This window comes from Bemisia tabaci, chromosome 3, assembly GCF_918797505.1.
Source record: "Bemisia tabaci chromosome 3, PGI_BMITA_v3".
Classification (NCBI taxonomy): Eukaryota; Metazoa; Arthropoda; class Insecta; order Hemiptera; family Aleyrodidae; genus Bemisia; species Bemisia tabaci.
The window spans coordinates 51,308,084-51,324,771 of NC_092795.1; the positions used below are offsets into that span (position 1 = coordinate 51,308,084).

Sequence of the window (16,688 nt, forward strand, 5' to 3'; positions counted from 1 at the left end):
CAAAGTAATCTTGGATATGGAGTGCTCACACGGGTGGCGAGGGATGTTTGACGAAAAATTTTGATTTTACGACTGAAGTGAGACATGATCAGACATCAAATTTGATAGTTTGTATATAAACTTCAAAATTTTGACTTCCATGAGGAATGAAGGGCGTTAGGTTGATTTCGAACTCGTGCCATCACTTTCGAAAGTTGAATTCTCTCAATGAAAACGAAGAGGATGGGCCATAAAATTTCCTCCTCTTTTCTTTCTTAACTGCAGCTGCATGTAGGAGCTCATTTTTGTTATTTGTATTTAGACTTCCAATTATAAGGTTAATGAAAAAAATACTTCCAAAACTTAAAAAATATGGTGAGGTAATACTAACCTGTAACAACTTATGTTTAATTTTCAAAGTATTTTATTTGCGTTTGCGTTTTATTGTCATCCCTTTACCTGAATACATCACTGGAAAAAAAACTCATTGGATCTAGAGCCCAGTCTCTTGAAAACATTGACAAGAAAAAGGACTCTTGATTCAATCAGATTTAAACTTAAATCAAAAGGAAATCCGCTCAAATTAAGAGGCTTGGTTCTTGATTTAAGTTTAAATCTGATTGAATCAAGAGTATTTTTTCTTGGCGATGTTTTTAAGAGTCTGGACTCTAGATCCGATGTGTTTTTTTTTTTTTTTTTCAGTGATGTCAATGAAAATAAATTAAAAGTATTTTTTCGGTAAAAAAAATCAAAGACGTACATAGAAATTCTTAGCTTATGGATATTAAAAGTTTAAATTTATTCAAAATTGCATCTATTTATGTACAAAAGATAATATTCTGTGATTGACTAGCTGCCTACAATATGTCTTGTTCGAAAGAAGTTCACCGCTGTTGGTTTCCCTAAATCATACTTCTCCGCAAATGCTTTACTAGAAAAATTTGACCGCAGATGATTATTTTGCCTGCAGAGAGAAAAAAAATATGGTTAAAAAATAAACTCATTAAATAAACGTCCCTACCATATTGATCTCAAATAGATATTCCAGTAACAATCATATTAGACACTCACTCTCTGTAAGTATATCTTACGTGAGCAAGCAAAAGTATGTGTGGAACCCAAGGAAAAACAATTAGAATGGAATATTTTTTTCGCACTCTCAATCCTACAAGTGGAAGTAATAATCAAGAATTCGTGTTTTGACAAGCATGTCAACGGTGAAACTACCAGACCACGTATCTCGTTTGCGGTGTTTAAAAATCTCCGCTCCCATTTTATTTTTTTGAAGGAGAATAAATCAATATCATTTCTTGTAATCCTCACAAAGTTTTCATCGCACAGAGAAGAAAAAGCAAAGAAGTTTTCAAGAATTGACGTTGAGTAGTTTTCTATTTAAAGAATGAAGTATTACAGGAAGTCTACAACGTCGCAAATCGAGATATGTGGTCTGGTAGTTTCACCATCGATGTGCATATCCATGCCACGCATTGATTCATGATTCACAATTTTTGAACATCTTCACATAACATGATTTGTATCTTTAAATGAATACCAGATGCACAACTACTGTTGGGTTCTGGTTTTAGAAAGGAAGTTGATAATTTTAATGGAAAAGGGTAGCTAAATAACACAGATAACATCCATCGGCTTGAACTCATAGACCTTTTTGTTGCGAACAGGGGGTGGGCGGCCGACCGGTCAGAAGGCAACGCGCATTAACGCCTACAAACCTAACTGTGATACTTCAAGCATTGCGCGATGCGTGAAGTATCCCCTTAGGTTTGTAGGTGCCAGTGCGCGTCTCGCACTAGTAGCACGCCGCACAGTGGATCGAGTCAATCAGAGAGTTTGGACTTAAAATTGTTGACTAAAACTGCAAATTTTGATGTTTAGATCTTCGCATTTTAACTTTAAAGGCGTGCTTCTAGAAGAAAATTTTACGAGGAAGCCAATGGAACCACTTTTAAAATATCAGAGTTTTGTATAAACCGAGTTATAAGCTTTTAAAGTTTCCAAATTTTGTCCGAACTCTCCTATTGACCCAATCCACTGTGGGCCGGTGGGGGTGCCATTTGTGACAATTTTTAGGCTCGGATCAAGGTAAAAGACAAAGACTACTCACGTGGACGTTATTTTTGTTTCATTAAACTCTATTTTATGAGGTTGCCAATATGCTAGGAATACATATCTAAAATATCCTGTAAGGAAATTAAATTGAGTTAAACAAAATAAGTGTCATATTGGAGTATCAAATTGATTTAACACCCTAAAGGTTTTTTTCGTAGAACTAAATGAGTACAACATTTTAAAGGGCAATGACCCTAATTTATTCCAACAGCACCTTTCCCAACCTTAATACATATGGAATATGTGCCAATGACCATATGGTTAGGTCACGCAACTAAACCAACTTCAAGGTACAGCATGGAGTATCATGAAGAAATGAAGGAGCACCAAAAGGCTAATTGGGGAATCATTTTTACCCCGTTGACTAAAAAAATATTCGAAAATGCTGTAGAATATAATTAATCATTCTGGCGTATTAGGAAACGCGCATCAATAATTGAGGTATCGCCAGGGCAAAATTGACGATCGTGTTGCTGGTAACCAGACACTGCCGGCGATTCAATGTCACCGGTATCGTTTGTAACAACAAGGATCCGTTTAGATGCATTTATGTGCATGGCACGTTTTCAGCCTTCAGCGATGATAGGTCATTATACTCTTGTTGCACTTGACAATCGCGTTTTAAATGGACGTATTTATGCTAAATGGAACTTTGTACAAGTGGTAAGATGGGGTGTGCTCGGGGAAGCTGCATAAGAAACAATGTAAGAGTGGATACAGTTACTTTTGAGAGAATGGAAAAGCGGGATTTTCAATGAAATCAAAAGGACCGGCGCGCTAACTCGTGAGCCATGGGCATGTGACAAAAGCGTTGTGGACAGGGCTCATGAGTTAGAGACCTCCTTGCCGATCGTCGTTGCTCCCGTCGTTGCCGATGACGTCACTGGCGCTTTATATTTCCTATTCATTCTTATGGCCCGTGCGCTAACGAGCACACCCCTTCTTTCCACGTGCACATCGTTCCATTTAGCATGATATACATCCAAATTTTTATTTTGATTACGTTGGAGGTCTTTCGGTCTCAAAGTACATCATTTCACAAAGCAATTGCTCTTCTTCTTAGCATATTGTTGTTCTTGATATAGCTTGGCACAATCTTCTATCCTAGGTCCGAAAATATCTGTCGGTTTTTGATTATTATTTAACCTTTAGATGCCCTAGCCGGGTCAAAATAACTCGAGGCTTGCTGAAGACAGCGCCCCGCGGGTCGGATGGAGCTTGGGGCCGGTACACAATCGTCGCTCCTCTGACGTAAGGGCGTATCTCGCTTTCCACATGAGCCCCAGAAAGCATAGATTTATATGTAAAACAGGGCTCATGGGCAAATTGAGATAAGCCTTTACGTCAGAGTGGCGACGATATGAGCATTACATATTGGTCTATAAATACATCCTGAAAAGAGAGTCAGACAAACGAATTGAATGAAAAGAAAAATTCGAGTGTCTACACAGCCGAAGATAGAAGAGACGTGATCAGGGACCGTTTTTAACTTTTCTCCCGAAACCTAATGACATCTCCATGGTGGCATAGATCGGAGCATTACAAGTTCACGCGTCGCGCCATCGCGCCTTCAATTTTGCAGATGCAACACGGACATCCATCAAGCACGAATAGTTGTATCTTTGCGCCGTCAAAAGCGTTGAGGTGTCTCTTATTTTTGAAATTATAGAGTAAATAAGGTCAAGTTTTTTTTCAGATTATGCAATGATGTGGCCGAATCAAAAATCATTTTGAATTAAAAGGGGAAAAAATAGACGCACGTTCAAAAATTGGTATTTTGGCTTGCGTTGTTTCGAGTCGAGGATATTTTTTTATGACAACTACCTACCCAGAACTGCCTACTAAGAAATCCCAAGTCGGTTGAATACGTCTAGGGCATCTAAAGGATGAGGGTACTACTTTTTATCAGTATCAATTAAATGTAATAATATTGAACGTTGCTAGCCATTTTTCGAGTTTGTTTGATATAAATGGAACGAAATATTATATAAACAAAACAATTTTCAGACAAACCTTTGCCTTCAAGTGGTTTTGGGCCCATGTATTCGGTCAAATATTCTCCCTTTGCAAAATCGTACTCTTTAATATTGCCTATGATCCAGTGTTGTTTTTCTCTGTGCAACGTATTTTCCTTGGATTTTTCATCAAGACCTGGAACACGATTATCACTTTCATTATTTGCAAATAATCCTTTGAGGCTCCTTGAATCATTCAATAATTTGATTTATCGAATTATCGCTCCTAATGGCAGGAGATAAAAGAAATATAGCAAAGCGACGGTGAAACTACCAGACCTCGTATCTCGGTTTAAGACGTTGGAGACTTCCTGTCAAACTTTCTTTTTTGAATGAAAAACTACCCAACGTCAATTCATGAAAACTTACGAGATTTGTCTTCTCTGTGGGAAGTCACACGCTGGCATTAGAAGTAAAAAAAACTCTACTTTCTATTTCCTATCAATTGTCATTCTCTGGAATACATTAAGTACCTGTGAGTATCATAGTGTAGAAATCCGTGACATTTGCATTCCAACCTGTCCAAAATGGTTCAGTTTTTGTAACAGTTGAATTAATTTCGTTTCCAAAAAGTGCTTCAGGACCACCATACCACTCCACCTAGAAATAATTCAAACAAATTCAATCGTTATTTACAAGAATAAAGTATTCACTGCAAAATTAACATGTACTGGTAAAAAATATATATATTTAGAGATTCGAATTACCAGCGCATTAGAGGTCAAGCTTTTACGAAAGCGTTTCTGGTCCTTTGACTCGTCAAAAATTTAGACCAATCAGAGACGTGTATTTTCTTTGAATTGGAGATCTGAAGATAAGTCTAACCTTCCTCAAACGATCAACCATTGTACGTTCCCATCAAATCATTATTGATTCCTAGCAATCTTACAATAATAAGCGATTTAGTATTAATAAGTAAGAAGTAAGCAGAAAGGCGAGTTAACTCGTATTTCGAGGACAATTTTTGACAAGGCAGAGACCTGAACCCACGAGTTAATCTATATCTAAGGATCATTTTAAATGAAATATTAATACGCCCCAAGCGGCAAAAAAGAGAAACAAATAAAAAATATAATAAAATAATGAAAACCACGAGTCAAGCTGTATGTATGAATATAGTTACGGTAGCGCATTTTTCGTGTAAATAGTTTTCAACTTTTAATTATTTTTATACTTCAACTTTATCGAACATTAACGTACATTGTGATACCTTTAGTCTTAATCAGTATTTATTCATGTTAATATCATAGGGATCAGTAATGATGACGAACTCGAGGCCGGAAATTTGTATTCACTACTGATAAACAACACTAACATGCGTGTAAAGGCAAGGTTTCATATTTTAATTTTAATCTTATATCTGTACCTGCATCGGCAGCATGGGAGCTTCGTCTAATAGATCAGGGATAATTTTCCATTGCTTGAGATCATTTTCGATATCTTTCGGATCTTTATGAAGAACATCCATACCAGGGCACCATGTTGACGTTGATGGAGCCTCTCTCGATTTAACTAATGATACAGATAGGATTAAACATAGACATCTGTATTGCTGTTTCATCTTTCCCTTCGAACAGAGTGAGTAAAATTAAATATTATCACAAACTAATTATTCTTTAAATACCCCCCCCCCCCCCGAAAAAAAACGAAACTATATCAATACATCGTGGCAGGGATAATCTGGATATATTCGTAATGCATGGCCCTGGATCTGTGATCTTTTAAAGGTCCACGACTTAAATCCTACATCGGGGAAAATTTAAACTGTGTATTTTTGGTCAAAAAATACATCTATATAAAAAATGAATATTTTTTTATTAATGTCCTTTTTTTAGAAACTATTAGCAGTTGTGTTGCTCCGTGTTTATGCGAGTTTGGATTTTGTAAATTTTGGACATAAAGTTGGTGATGAAATTATGATAAACGTATATGTATAACTATCAAACTAAAATGCTGGAATTGACTAACTAACTATCTATCATGAAATCATCTATCATTATATGGCATCGGTCCAATATTTTGAAATAAAAATGCTTTTGAGTTAATGTTAGAGCTTAGGTAGGTATATGGATGCATTGCACACGTTAAAAAAGTAAAAATTAAGTCAATAAAATTAAACATTTTTGAAAGTGCGTGTTGCTCTCTAAAAATGACGTGTTCAAAACTGAGGGTTCAGGTATCACCTGGACTTAAATCTTGAACCGGCAATTAACTTTCAAACTTAGAATGAACTGATTTTCTGTACATAGTTGTTAGAGTTCTAAGTGGTGTTAATAAAATTACTGCACTTTAAAACGAGCGAAATTGCCCATTTGAAAATTTGTATAACTAATGAGAGAAGGAGTTTTAGTACATTTTACGTGGTACTCGACTTATGATATACACTTACCGATTACCTAGCATGTTTGACTCCATGAAATTTCTGAAGTTTCTAGATACCTCTCAATTCGGCACGTTTCTTATGGCGTTAAAAAAATTAAAGATTAACAAAGTAATAATATAGTCCTATTTTGGTTGTGCCATAAACATTGAAAATAATTCTCAAGCATTCAAGTGAGAGGTCCATTCTGAAACATAGCGTTTAGAGTGCGCCAGGCGCCTCGTGAACGATTAAATGAACGTTTAAGCACTTAAAAATAAATTTGTAAAATTTAGGACACGAACACTTTCCAAAGGTAATCATAAACTGAGGACAATACAATTTTGTTGTTCATTCTAAAGTGGGAAACAATATTTTCACACAACCGTTTAAGGCAGTGGCTTATCTTAATTTTAAAAACGTGTAATTTTTAATTCCTTTTTTTCAAATGATGAACCTTTATCACATCCATTAAGCCAGCTAAACTGTACGGACATTTTTTATGTGACGTATTTGATACTTACTAATGTAATGATAAGTAATGATCACTTAGAAATTCTTGGAACTGAATTACACCACTGAAACTTTTGCGTCTGCATATTTTTCAGATGTTTTTTTATTACCGTATCAGATTATTGTTGGTTCTGAATTCTTTCAAAAATTTCTCTGAAATAAGGTAATGAATGCTTGGAGAAGTCGGACATTTGAAACATTTACATGTATAACGGTAGTGATTGTTGTGAGTTTACTGCAGATACTCTCTATTTGGAAAGCAGCAGTAGTGTATGCTGAACCTTTGATGAGTTACTCGCAGGATGTACAGCTGAAAGTTTCCCCAAAATTGCCGCTTTTAGGTGCATTCTTTCATGTTCAGACCCCAGGACAAATAAAAAGAGCATTCTTAAAGCACAAAATTGTCCCCGACATAATTGAAAAAGCACCTAAGGACGTATTACGGGTAATGTGATGCATTCTCTTTTTACTATTCCTTTTTCATTGTCTATTCTTTATTAGGGGCATAGCTTATGAGGCGCTGATATGAGCTAATTTTGATAGCCTCGGGGAAGTTGATTACTCTCGGGGAAAGAGAGGGTGACAACTGAATTGGTATCCAACCTAAAAGCAATACTCCATTTGGCTATATCGAGGCAATCCTGCATTAGATCCATCCGCCTGCAATAAAACTTACCAATAAGAAATATATCGACGGTGTCAGTCGGCAATCACATTAATCGGTTTGCGACGTCGCAGACTTCCAGTCATAATTTATTTTTTAAACGGAAAACTACTCAACGGTAATTCTTTAAAACTGCCGTGATTGTTCTTCTCTGTGCGAAGAAAATTCTGCAAAAACTTCAATGAATGATGTCAATTTGTTCTCCTTTAAAGAAATAACATAGAGGCGGAGGTTTCTGGACACCGCAACCGAGATACATGTATGTGTATGTGATTGCGGACTTATGCCGTCGATACATAGCTGCAAGTAGGGCAGAATCAAAGCGGGTACTCACATTGCTGAAAATGGACCACCCGCTCGTCCAGATCATTCAAAATTACGTGTGCTTAAATAGGCGATTCCGGTGCTTAGTCCGTATCGTCTTGAATTTTTGTCAGTTTTTTAAAGTTTTATTGATTTAATCGGCATTTTGGTGCTCTGATCTTTGGATTTTCAAAGTTTTGGTAGTATTATATCAACTATTACATTTGGGTAAGTTTTCGAGAGATTCACCTCTAAAATCCGTTAAAATCCCTCCAATCCTTCGCTTGTGGACGTGTTTTTGAGACCAACCAGAAAATGGATTATGCCGCTCCAATGCCTTTTTATACGGCGATCTTAGGATAATCCAGTTTTTTATCTCTCCGCCTAAGACAGGAATGCGAGTAACCGCTTTGATTCTAAAAACACATTGGATCTAAAGTCCAGACTCTTAAAAACATCGACAAAGAAAAAGCACTCTTGATTCAATCAGAATCTAGCTTAAATCAAGAACCAAGCCTCTTAATTTAAGCGGATTTCGTTTTGATTCAAGCAAAAATCCGATTGAATCAAGAGTATTTTTTCTTGTCAATGTTTTCAAGAGTCTGGACTCGAGATCCAATGTGGTTTTTTTCCAGTGTAGCTTTAAGGAAAAACTTCCATTTCAGAGCCCGATACTTTTTTTCTGACTCAAATTCCAGAAGTGGTTTGTTCTCATCTTTTTTTTCTTACAGGTGAATTACAAAAATAGAGCATCAGTGGCCAAATATGGTAACGTTTTGAAACCTACAGAAATTGAGCGTAAGCCTTGTTTCGTAAGGTGGCCAGCTACTAAAGACTCAGTTTATACTCTGTTAATGATAGGTAATACAAATTTTATTTTCATTCCAACATATTATTAGAGCGAATGCTCAAATTTTACGAGTATCCACAAGCAGTAATGACAATTTTGGCGCGTATACGTAGTATACCGCCTTTGCGATCGTTTCGAACCCTGCTCGATACAATAACCGAGTCCCTTAGTTCCTTACCGAAAAGTGACTACCGCGAACTTCTGAGATTTTCCAAAGCGTGTAAAAAGTTTATTTATCCATCAATAATTATGATTTAAAGTTGTTTCTCATTCTGGGGGTCGCTAGTTTATGTGCAGTGAATACCAAGAGTCTAAGTTACTTGGTTTTTTTAAAAAAAGCCTAAGAATGCGACGCGCTGATTTAAAATATGCATATATAAGCAGAATCAAGCGAATTGATTCGAGGATGGCTGAGCAGGTCGGCACTCTCGGAATGAGAATCTAACTCCTCCGTTTTGTTCAAAACGTTGCTTTGACAGATCTGTAACCTCGGTTATACTTTTCAAAAGTTGGTACCCGTGCTCTGAAAAACCCAAATAAGCCAAGTTCGTGTAACTATGGTGTCGTTGCCTCGACCGGGCTGTGCTGTGTTGCCAATTGTTGGAGGATAGGTTACTTGCCCGGTGGTGGCTACCGCCACTCATGATAGTGCAATCTGTGTAAGTGCAATCTGTGATGAGCCTCGAGACTCATTAGACCATTAGCTAAACGTGGCTCATACAGGAATCCACTTACCCCTCTCTTCCCCACGCTCCTGATCACTGCGTCGGCGTCTCGACGAACAATAGCTAATGACGGTCGCCAAGCGAGGCCGGGATCCTCAGCCCCTCGCCCAATTACTTACGCTTCATTAACCATTTCACCGTCACGCTAGGATTCGTCCAATTTTAAAAAAAAATTGTTTCGCGAGTTTTTAGCAATTTTTTCCTTACTTTCCGTTAAAACACGAATTAAAAGAGGTCTCATTCATAAAAATCGGCCAAATAGAAGAGAAGTTACAGTATTCGAAATCCGAAGAAATCAACAAAACTTCTCCAAACAAAAAATAAAATGAAGGGGGAAAAAAGAAATGTATAAATTACAATTTAATATGATTGACCTCAGAATGTGACAAGCAATTCAATTATAAAAAGGAGAAAAAATTGAGTGAAATTACAAAAAATTAGCCTCTTGCAAGGGGCTTTCTTGTATGAGTTTTGACCTGAAGACAAGTAAATCCCGTTATATTATTAAAACGAAATTGACTCCATAGTTTAATGCCTTAGTTTCTTGAATACGATTATTTTAAGCACTCGAAAATTTATACCAGCAATTTTACCCATGGGGTGATTTCCTGAGAGCTGATAATATCACGAATTTCTCATAGAGCCCTTCAAAAATGGCTTGCTTTTTGGGCAGCCGATTCGGCCATCAAACCGGGGTTTAAATGGAAGCTGATAATAACACAAAGCTCTGAGAAAAATTTTGAGATGAGTATAGGAACGGTTTGTAAATTACGAGGAGAGGCGGGCATTTGTTCAGCATATCGATACATAAGTATTTTCACACGTAGAATTTAATTTTCACGTCAGGGAGTCGACATATTTTGATTTTTTTTATTTTATACGGAAAATTTATGGTTTTTCGGGATTGAAATTACTTACAATTGTTTCATGAAAAATGAATGCACCCAAAATGACTATAGCATTTTGACTTTCACATACGTGCACTCACTAAATTGATTGGTAAATTCAAAGAGTGGGTACATCGACCTGGTATATCAAGTTTCTGCGATTTTTTACGGCAAATCGGTAGATTTTCGGGATGTGGATTGCTTACTTTCAATTCATGAATGAATAAAGCATGGACATGGTTGAGCTTCTTTGCATGAAAAGACGTTTAAAATAACAAAATCAAGACATATTTAAGACAATTGCATTTATATCGAGTCAATTTCTTTTCAATAATATAACGGGATTTATAATACCGGTGATTTGGGTATTTTAGCCCCAAAATACCTTTAAATCGACTTTATCTTCTAGGAGTTCGACAGAATTTTTCCTTTCTTCGCTTAAATTTTTCCGTAGCACTTTTCTTCAAGAATCTGAAAAGATTTTGCTTGAGGCAGATCAAAAAACTTAAATTTGTTCGAATAGCTTTCTAGATTCACAATACACGGTCTCGTGAAGGTGCGTCGTTGACCTTGCAGTGTTGGATCGTGAATTCTCTTGTTGTGCTGCTTGCCTTTTTTGAAATCTCTGTAAATGAAAACTAAAGGGGTTGATATGTGCGAGTTAATGACGCGCCTTATCAACACATTGTGTTGGAGTTCACTGCTTGTTTTTAATACCATTCAGTTTCACCGATCAATTTAGAAATGAAGGAACATGATAGTGCGGATTTTTTTACTTTTGTTGTGAAAAGGCATTTTTTGCTCCATAAAAACATGGTTATTACCTGGTCCTCTAGGCGCGCACTTTAAATTTATCATTTATCAGGCTCCATTGAAGTTTCAATAATCGGTCCGCCGGTAGGGACGGACACACTCCGGATAGCGTGTAGTGAGATCCATAATCCTTAGTTGGGTTTAGATCGGACAAGCAACTAAAGCTAAACTAAGCGTGGAGTATTCAGATTGCCGACCAGCGGTCGCACTGTGTTTGACGCAATGCGTGAAGGTATTCCTGCACTCTTGTAGGCGCTAATATACATATGTTCCGTGTTAACCAGCAGTCGCTCTGTGTTTCGCGCAATGCGTGAAGTATTCCTGCAGTCTTGTAGGCGCTAATGTGCGTTTTGCGCCAAACGGCGGCCGCAATACGTTTGGCGAGATTAGAAACGACGATACAGTATTAGATTTGAAAGAAACTGTAGAAACAGAGGAGAGATAACAAGTTTGAAGAATGGCAGGGTAAAATTGATGAACGATTCATGCAGAGTGCAAACAAAAATATTCGAGTAGAGAGTCTATAGAAAATTAAATGAAAACGAGGAGCAGAGACAATGCGAATAAATTTTTATTCGTGAAAAAGAGACTTACATCGGAGGAAAATTTCGACGTGAAGAGGCGGCGTTTAATTTGCTAATAATAAATTGCACTGAGAAGTTGTAAAAGAAAACAAGGGCAGATCTGTGGAAACAAGTGAATAAAATTTAATTGTTACGTACTAGATGATCTCAAATTTGACACGAAAAATTTTAGAGGCAAAAATCAGGTTTCACAGTTTGAGCTAATAATGCATGCAGATTAGCTCAGATTTTTTTCCTTTCTCCTACTTCTTTTCCACCGTTCAAATTCCGCCTTTTTTTAAATGTCTCGTTCTGTTTGCAAGATCCGGATGCTGCCGTAACCGCTCCTAACACATCTTACTTGCACTGGTATGTTGTAAATATTCGAAATGGCAAAATAAAGACAGGACTCGAAGTAGCTAAATATATCTCACCACGGCCAAAAAAAGGAACCGGTAAGAAGACGTTACGTCAGTAATACAGCTTATACCCCATGATCAATAATATTTTCATAGTACTCGCCACGAGTACGTTTCCATTTACTTCCTAGTACATCCGTCAAGTACTGAAATGAAGATGATGCTAGGTGCTATTTTAATAAATGTTATCGAGTTCAAGTAGCGCACCGTAGCGGTAATGCGTAGAGTATATCCTCCTGATAGATAAGAAGCCAGAAAAGTATGACCCTTGCAAGGGGTATTATGCTTTTATTCTAGCATAATGGAGAATGGACCACCAGACAAGGTACGAATTTAAGCATTCTAATACATGCTTTCTAATCAGAATTTCACGTAGAGCACGATTCGCACAACGAAAATTACTTAAACCAACTCCTAACGAAGACATTAACGTTTTTATTCCACATTGGCTACGAGGAATTTGAACTGCCCGCTCACAAGAAACTCAAAGCTCTACGTAAGTCAAATCGCGCACTACAACGGTTTCAGCAAGCTTCTCGGTCGACCAATGTTCATGTCTCACCATGTATTGTTCAAACTGTAAGCAATTTTCTACATATAGCTGAGCCAAAGCATGAAGATTGAAGTTTCCAGATTTGTATATCGTAGAGACTGTTATGATAAAGTTCAGCGCTCGATGTGAATCACGTAGAGCATTGAGTTTTTATGAGCGGGTGGTTTGAATTCACGCATCAAGAATCATTAAATATCTTCACAAGGAGTTAATTTTGGTAATTTTCGTTGTGTACATCGTGTTTTACGTGAAATTTTGGTTTAGAAACATGTATCAGAATGCTGAAATTCGTACCTTATCTAGTGCTCATTCTATCATGAATTTTTAACTTTCGGGACTAAGAGGTGCAAAGCTGAATCATAACCGGTGATATTCTTTTAGATTTAAAATGTCATTAGTAGGGCATCATGATACTAATTCAATTGATGTAAAACCTGATATCCATAAATATTTTCAGCAACAATTCATTTAATAAAATTGGCTTTGAAAGTATCTTTTTCTACAACATGACCGCATAAGGAGAAGTGTCGATCAGGTTCAAATTCGGCATCTTTGGATCTCTCTAAAATTAGTGTTCATAGATAAAAGAACGTATACACAAAGTGGGTTTTTTTTCATGAATAGCCGGTCAACAAACCCTGTCAGTGAGCGATATTGCTGTATACATGTTAGGGATTTGCGAGCCGCAAATGAACATTTGTCATGGTTCGTAAGTCTATGCTGATTTTTGACTAGCGCGCGAAGAGGTATCATAGTGATTTTCCAATTGATTGACCTAGTTTTAAATGCAAACAAAAATTCAGCCAAACACTAGCTTGCATTCAAGTCAAAATTAAAAAAGAAAAAGAAACTCAAATTTGAGGGAGAACAAAATAAACAAAACAAAAAACATGGAAAATGACAATGATCGACTTTTGGGTACATTTGGGGGATTCAATGGCCGGCTGGGGCCAATTTTTTTTGTCAAATGCAGACATCCACTGTTTATTCAGGATTAAACACAGTTTTTCCCTCAAGGATGTCCCTTCCTCCGCCATATTTAAAATCTCAGTACACTTTTAGATCAAGTGCAATTTTACAGTTTCTGTTTTATTTTCTCATTGAATTTAAGTTATTGCGCTGATATGAGAAATGTGAATCACATACATTTTTTTCATCCAAATGTTGGTTTTTTCAATCACAGGTTTACACAGACTTATATTCCTTCTGTATACGCAGCCTCTTGGAGAATTGATTTTCTATGATGAAATGTAAGTTAAGTTCATTCATTTCTGTCAGGACTAACTTCTTTATAAGTCTTTATTCTAAAGCGCAATCCGTTTCATGTTTTCCCTTCGTTTTCTCATGGTGTAAATAAGGCTATTAAGGCTATATAAGGCTCGTAAGGCTATTCAAAAAGCCAAGTCTCGGCCCTCGGATCAAAGTCGAGGTCTCACACCGATGAAAGCTAGCCTCCGCAGTTTTGTTTAATTATTTTTTGAGCTTACAAAACATTCAACGGGTGATCTGCAGGGAACAAAATAAGAAATTTTTTATCTTTTTTTTAACTACCTTCCCTTCTCTTAAAAAAATTCTGACTGTTACGATCGTCAGCAGGACAGAAGATTGGAAAACGAGTGGTCTGAATTTACATGGTTACTTATCGATTAAAAATACGTTGGAAGAATGCTGCTAGTTTAACTCTACTATGTGGACAGAAATGAAAGCCCAGCTCCTCTACCCAGCTAGTTTCAAACCCTCACCGCCTCTCCCGGTTTTTAGGTGAAAATTGCTGCTCATTTGGGATTCTAGTTCATCTCTAATAGTGCTGAGTCACGACAAGTCATGTCCTCATACTGTTTTTCATAATATTTGCACCAATATCTCTCCCCCCCCCCCTTCGCTCTCTATATATTTATCTCTCTAGTCTTGTAGATGTAGAACACTCCTCAATGTTTCATTGTTAAACATGTGATATCAATCTGAGGTAATTTTATTTTAATCAACTAATATAACTGTTGCAGGAATTATAATGATACTCGAACAAATTTTAGCATTGGAAAGATTGTTGAAGAACACCAGCTCGGGCAGCCTGCAGCTGGCAACTTTTTTCAGTCACAATGGGTAAGACCTAGGCCGACAAAAAAACCGATTTTCAGCATGACGACGGCAAAAAATTGTAATTTTGTAAAAGGAAAAATCATTTAACAAGAATTTCGTGGAAAAATAAATTAATTTATTGTTTATTTATAATCCACACTATAATTTACGCAATAGCCACGGTTGTTTATTTCACAGAATCTCACCTCATTTAATAACAAAATTGAAAAAAATGTCTTCTCCAAAAACTCAGACTCTCGACAGGAGTTAAAATGTCAATAGAAACCGTTCGTGTGAAATTTTAGAAAATTAACACGATCCAACATATGGATCTGAAAAGGTTGAGAAATTATATTTCAATAAATTAAGCAGTATTATTTTCATAGCTCTGGTAGGCCCGTCCAGATGAGTGCAATCTCACGACCTAGTGCTTTCGGTTTCTCATCAAAGCGATCGCTGAGAGGTTTACACTTGCAGTTGGGTTCGATTCTTTGATACAAATATTTCAACTCCTGTGTGTTGCACAGTATCAAGCGTAATTGAAGGCGTTTTATGCCTTGATGTACTACACGCGATGATAGAACACCGCAGCGACAACGCGACGCTATGACTCTCGATAGGAATGAAGTAGGAATGACTGCTTTTTTCATGACTCTCATCTTGCGTAGATTTGGTATCAACGCGCGGTAATGTCTAGGCCGTTAATGCATGCAGACAAGTGTTTCCAGAAATCATCCAGATGCCCACTTATTTTGTCGCGTAATCTCTTAAAACAAAAAAAATCCTTCAGGAAAATTTAAAAGGGTCGATTCACCTATGGATGAAGTTCTACCTCTTCAAATGGTACGGCACTAAAAATGGTGAATCACAATGGAGGGAAAGTCAAAGGTAATATCGCAGCAAAAAATGAAGGTGGTTGGTGCTCTTCCCCCATAAATCCTGGACTGTAAAAACGTTGTGTTGACATCCGGGCGTCACCATATTTCTTCCGAGAAATTAAAAATTAGCCAGATTGTTTTCATTAATTTTGGCAGAAAATTATTTACGCAGTGGAATCTGGCGTACCTTCATTTTTCAGGGCAAATGTACATTACTTCTCTCGGTATTAATTTTTCTTTTTGGCGAAGTGGATTTTACAAAACTTGAATTTTTGTACTTCTTTTTCCGTCAGCGCGGTTCAGACCATAAATTACATTCCATTATCAATTTTTCCGCATCCTCGACTCAGAAACAGGGTAAAAAACGTTAAAAAAAATCCCGCGTCACTGACTGCACAATGAATAGCACCAAGTCATGTAGACAAGCAAAAAAATAATTTAATTGAAAGCACTCTGAAGAGATAGCCTAAAAGACATCAGACGTCGACAACCATTTCAATGGGTTTTTTTTTCGTTCTCAAGGACAATGAGAGAAGTATGTTCAGGAAAATCATAGAAAATTTTAAGTTTTCACATATTTTTTGCTCCTGAGCTAAAGTCACGTACTTAGAGCTCAAATACAGATGAAATCAGCATGTTTTCTAAATAGCTTGGAAAACGGTTTTTGCTGTTGATCTTCGCCGCACATTGTGGAAGGAATCAACAGCTCATACGATGATTTGCCACAGAAATGAAAAACCGCGTATCTGTGGGGAAGATCTACAACTGAAACGCTTGTAGAGAGGCCCCACAGCACACAGATCTCCCCCACAACGCAGCTTTGACGCACATGCTCATTCATTGAGTTAACATTTAAACTATAACTACGTATTAGGTAACTACCTAACCTACCCTAAACTAACCGAACCTATTCTACATTAACCTACCCTATTGCCTAATAGGTGTTCTTCATCTTAAAAGC

At 37.0% G+C, this 16,688-nt stretch overlaps 3 protein-coding genes across 3 annotated transcripts in view; 2 read left to right on the top strand and 1 right to left on the bottom strand.

The window, feature by feature from the left end:
* The window catches only part of LOC140224287 (protein D3-like), a 98,134-nt gene that overhangs the window by 18,369 nt on the left and 63,077 nt on the right, over window positions 1–16,688 (top strand). The window lies entirely within an intron of this gene.
* On the bottom strand, window positions 755–6,867 carry LOC109036307 (protein D2). Its single transcript, XM_019050462.2, has 6 exons — window positions 6,511–6,867; window positions 5,488–5,688; window positions 4,595–4,721; window positions 4,120–4,257; window positions 2,102–2,177; window positions 755–943 (listed from the first exon to the last, which is right to left on the bottom strand). The coding sequence occupies exons 2-6, from the start codon at window positions 5,680–5,682 to the stop codon at window positions 829–831; spliced, it is 651 nt and encodes a 216-aa protein (XP_018906007.2). The 5' UTR covers window positions 5,683–5,688; window positions 6,511–6,867; the 3' UTR covers window positions 755–828.
* On the top strand, window positions 7,119–14,995 carry LOC109036303 (protein D1). Its single transcript, XM_019050449.2, has 5 exons — window positions 7,119–7,438; window positions 8,692–8,821; window positions 12,122–12,253; window positions 13,954–14,020; window positions 14,774–14,995. The coding sequence occupies exons 1-5, from the start codon at window positions 7,160–7,162 to the stop codon at window positions 14,955–14,957; spliced, it is 792 nt and encodes a 263-aa protein (XP_018905994.2). The 5' UTR covers window positions 7,119–7,159; the 3' UTR covers window positions 14,958–14,995.